This window comes from Rhagoletis zephyria, unplaced genomic scaffold, assembly GCF_001687245.7.
Source record: "Rhagoletis zephyria isolate East Lansing unplaced genomic scaffold, Rhagoletis_zephyria_1.1 Rzeph_scaffold_29172, whole genome shotgun sequence".
Lineage (NCBI taxonomy): Eukaryota > Metazoa > Arthropoda > Insecta > Diptera > Tephritidae > Rhagoletis > Rhagoletis zephyria.
The window spans coordinates 1-4,484 of record NW_016186229.1 but is presented as its reverse complement, the minus strand read 5'-3'; the positions used below and the strand labels follow the sequence as shown (position 1 = coordinate 4,484).

Below are 4,484 nucleotides of genomic sequence, written 5' to 3'. Positions count from 1 at the left end.
GAGGAGGTAATGTTCAGTTGTTCAACTGTGGTTTGCTGATGCTCTAAACTGGTCAAACTGGCGGTTCTTTTATACTGAATTTGTTTTTTTGTTTGAACTTGAAATAAAAAACTGTTTTTGTTCTGTTGTCTGCTTGCAACTGAATTCAGCAACAACAACAACAGCTGATAAACTGAATTGTGCTGATGTACTGTGCAAGAATTGCTGAAAAGTGGCGTTCAAGTGCGTCTGTCCTGTTTGTTCCCTGTCTGGTTTGGTGACTCCAAAGTACTTTACAGTAAACTCAGGTGTTTGGTGCACTGGCTAATCTTTTCATGCTGTACTTTTTTTATCCCTTTTACCGGCTGTGTAAGTTTCTTCTGCCAATATGCGAGTTTACTGCTGTTGAGCATCATCGTCAGCGATGTACGGTGTTTAAACTCGTACAATTGGTGGCAAAAATGCACACTTTTACATTCAAATCTAAAGAGCATGTTTATTAGACTATTAATTTTTACTTTAAAAAAATGCCCATAACGCAACAGTTTGAATTAAATGCACCAAGCACCTGTTGCACTGGACAAGTTGCAGATTGTCAACTTGAAAATTGCCACTGGTTGCATNAAGTTGCGGACTGTCAACTGTGAACTTGAAAATTGCCACTGGTTGCACCTTGCACCTAAAAACAACAACAACAGCTATAGCACTGACTTTAGTTTTTGAAAAATGAACTTCATTTAGCAAGCTTTTTAGTATAAAAAGACGAGCAGTTTGTCCAGTTTAAAACATCCAAAAACTTCAAACGATTTTAAAACTTAAACAACTTTTTTCAATTTTTAACTATGAAATTCTTTGTTTGTTCAGCTTTTTTTCTAGTCCTGATGGTGACCTTAATCTCCTGTCAAGATTCTCAAGGTGACAGAGACTTTTCTGACAACAACAGTGGACGAGGCAATCTAAGTCCTGGAGGAGGAAAAAATGGCCGATTCAGCCCACAAGAAAATGAAGACAGTGGCAGTTTTGGTTTTCGAAGTGGAGACAATGAAGGCAGCGGACCTAACTTTGGTGGCATGATGATGTCTACTCCCTCTTTCGGTGACATTCCTTCTGGCCCACCTTCTTCCGGTGACATGCCCTCTACTCCGGACGGTTTTCCAGGCGGTTTCCGCAACAGTTTCTTCGGTGGTGATCTTCCTCGGGGCAACAAGAAATAAGCAACATTAAAAAATAACTTTTTTCTTATCTGATAAACAAATACACACGCACAATTACAGCGGTGTTTGTACATGTACTTGTAAAGTAAAATAAAATGAGTTTGTTATACAAAAGTTTTATTAATTGATCAAACTTTTTTAACAAAAAAACTAAGCAAAATTAATTATTAAAGTAAATCAGTGGAGCCCAGAACGGTTCCCGAAAAAATCGGATCCGAAGTTGACCAAAATATGCAATTTGGCAATAAAACACCGGTTTCAACTCAATAGATGGCGTAAGCAGCAGTAGGTTAAGTTACAATTCGGGCCCGGTTTTCTCGGGAACCGTTCTGGGTTTTTTTTAAATATTTACACATTTGTGATCAAGGCAATTTTAGTTTTCCAACAATGTGTAATTTTAAAATTTTTGAGTATGTTAAAAGGAGGACCGCTAAAGGAAGACCGGTAAAACGGCTTAAAAATTCAACCGAGAATTGAGTGCATTTTTGAATTCCTCTTGACAAACCATTTTCAACAATAACCCACATGCAATATTAATTCCGTGTGCGAAGACCTTAAAAACGGCGTTAAAGTTGTACCTTTGACTGTACAATGAATTTTTTCTGTAAAGTTTCTGCAACTTTCTGAAAAACTTTTTTGTACAGTCAAAGGTACAACTTCGACACCATTTTTAAGGTTTTCGCGCACGGAATTGATGTTGCATTTGGGGTATTGTCGGAAATGGTTTGAGGAGAAGAATTTAAAAATGCACTCAATTCTCGGTTGAATTTTTTTGTCAACTTAGCGGTTCTCCTTTTGGGCGATTCCTTATGAGCATTTGTTTTCACTCTTTAGTTTCTTGTTATTAATTATAACTATTTTTTACAAATTAATTTAAAAATGTCAATATTAAGCAAAAACTGTTTTAATGTTGTAAACTGAAACTATTAATATTTGTGTAAACTGTGCCTCGTCAAAACAAACTAATTATAAAATTTTGCATCGGAAGGTAGCACCAGTATGCCTCAAAATGCATTTCTGTCAATCACACACACAATAATCATCAAACCAAAATGTAGCAATAATCAACTTTTTACTACTGCTAATACTTCTAATTAATACAATTCAAGAGCACCAACCATCTGTTGCACTAGACAGATGCTCGTGTTTTGCGCGTGTTTGCAACACACACTCACACACACGCTGTTGTTGTTGTTTGTTGCAACCATCAAAACCGCACAAACAACATTTTTTTCTTTTTGGTCAGCAAACATGTGATACAGTTACTAGTGTTAGTATAAAAACACAAGGTGTTTCCCCGGCTAGGATGTACAAAACCGATCAAACTGATCAATCAATTAATCAACTAACAAACTCCAATTGTTCTTCAGACATCAAACATGAAAACCTTTTTCATTTGCTCTGAACTTTTTCTTTTACTGCTAATATGCACAATTGAGTCTCGCCGTCCTCGCTACTATGGGTGGCCAATGCCCAGGGCAGGCGGCCCCAATGGAACGTACGTCGGCGCCGGTAGTCCGGAGCACCACCGCGGCTCGGGGCCAAACAGCAACAGCGGCGCTTCGGGGCCCACCAATGACAGCGGCACCAAGGGCATCAGCAGCAGCAGCGGCGTGGCACCGGGCACCGGAAGCATGAGCGCTCGAAGCAGTGGAGCAGGAAGTAACAGCGGCTCAGGACCGAATAGCAACTCCGGCTCAGGACCGGACAGCAACTCTGGCTCTCCGCCTTTTTGGGCTTCTCCCAGTGATCGCAGTGCCGGCAGCGGCCTGGCCGTCGGAGTGGGCAGCATCCGCAGCGGTTTTGGCAGCAATGGCGCCGGAAGTGGCCATGCAAACTTTGGCAGCGGCGGCGGCGGCAGCTTTGGCCCGCAGAACAATGACGGCAGCGCCGTGGGCGGTGGCATTAACTGGCATCCAAACGATCAGCCCGCCTTTCCACCCGGCTCAAGCAGCTCAAACAGTCTGACGACTCCAGGCAGTCAGATGTATCCTAGTCTGGGCAATTGGTTCAACAATAATCACAACATTCCAAGTCGTAATAGAACAAAGACACAGTAATGAAAGTAAGTTTGAGTGGTTTTCCGTTTTTTCTGCTAAAAGTGGAAGTAAAAGAAAATAAAAATTTCGTCATGTAAAAACACACTGAATTTCCTCATTTTAAAAAAAAATTAAAAAAAATTGTTAGCACATTTCCTTTTTTCAAACAAAATGTAACTTTGTGGCAAAATATAAGATTGTTTTATTTCATTGTTATTACAAAAAAAATCAAAATTTAATTTTTAAAATATTTAATCATGAAGCTTATTTTTTTGTCAAAAACAACTGTTTCATTGTTTTTGCCTTTCTTTTTAACTATTTTAATCTTGATAATGGGATCTACTTTAACAGGTGATTTGTTTCAAATGGCTGAAGCTCAACGATTTGGACGTCGTCGATTTGGCCCACGCAGTTATGGTTACACCAATCCGGTCGACCATCGTCGAGGCAGTCGATTCCGTAGTAGTCGGTTTTTGAGAGTTTAAAACAGTTTAAATGTTTTGTAATAATTTCAGTTTGTTACTATTTTGCGTTTATTCACCGTTAACTTTTAATAAAATTTGTTGTAGTTGAAAAAAAGCGTCATTTTAAATGTGCGCATTTCCTGTATTTCTTGATGACATACTTATTTACTTTTTTGTCACTATTGCAGCATTTTTTTTACCGGAATGACTGAAAAACGCAAAAATAGAGGCATTCATTAAAAACAATTTGGTGTTGATTTATATAAAGAGTGTTAATATTTTATTTTAAACACACTTTGATAAAAAATCCACAATTTTTAATATTACATTTGTAAAACTTTAAAATCATTATGAAATTGACAACTTATTCACTTTCATTTGCCTGTTCACTGTTGTTCATTACCATGATCCTCCTCTCCAGCATAAACCACTTATCAATGACCGGTGTTGAAGCCCAACGACGTCGTGGTATTCGAAACTACGGATACACTTATCAGTTTTCAATTTCAAGTGGCGGTGGTGGTAGGAGTGGTGGTAGTAGTTATCGTCGACGATATCGCAACAATTGGTACGGCAGAAATCAGTACCGTCGTTTTCAATACCGAGGCTAAAACAAAAAGTTTCTAACTTGCCAAATTAAATTATATTTTGTTATTTTAATTTATTATTTGTTGTTATCTCATTTCCTTTTGTACTGAGTTTGCTACTGTGAAAGAATGCTTTTTTGATAGACAAAGAGTGATCACAAGTGTCCATAGTCCTTCGCCCCATTTTTGGTCAGAATATTA

At 38.4% G+C, this 4,484-nt stretch overlaps 1 protein-coding gene across 1 annotated transcript; it reads left to right on the top strand.

Moving 5' to 3' along the window:
• Window positions 1-2,662: 2,662 nt before the first annotated feature.
• On the top strand, window positions 2,663-3,253 carry LOC108382866 (hyphally-regulated protein-like). Its single transcript, XM_017639235.1, has one exon. It carries the CDS (start codon window positions 2,663-2,665, stop codon window positions 3,251-3,253), a length of 591 nt encoding a protein of 196 aa, XP_017494724.1.
• The last annotated feature ends 1,231 nt before the right edge of the window (window positions 3,254-4,484 follow it).

Coding starts and splice junctions, on each gene's coding strand:
- LOC108382866 (XM_017639235.1), top strand. CDS start 2,663: ATGCCCAGGGCAGGCGGCCCCAATGGAACGTACGTCGGCGCCGGTAGT.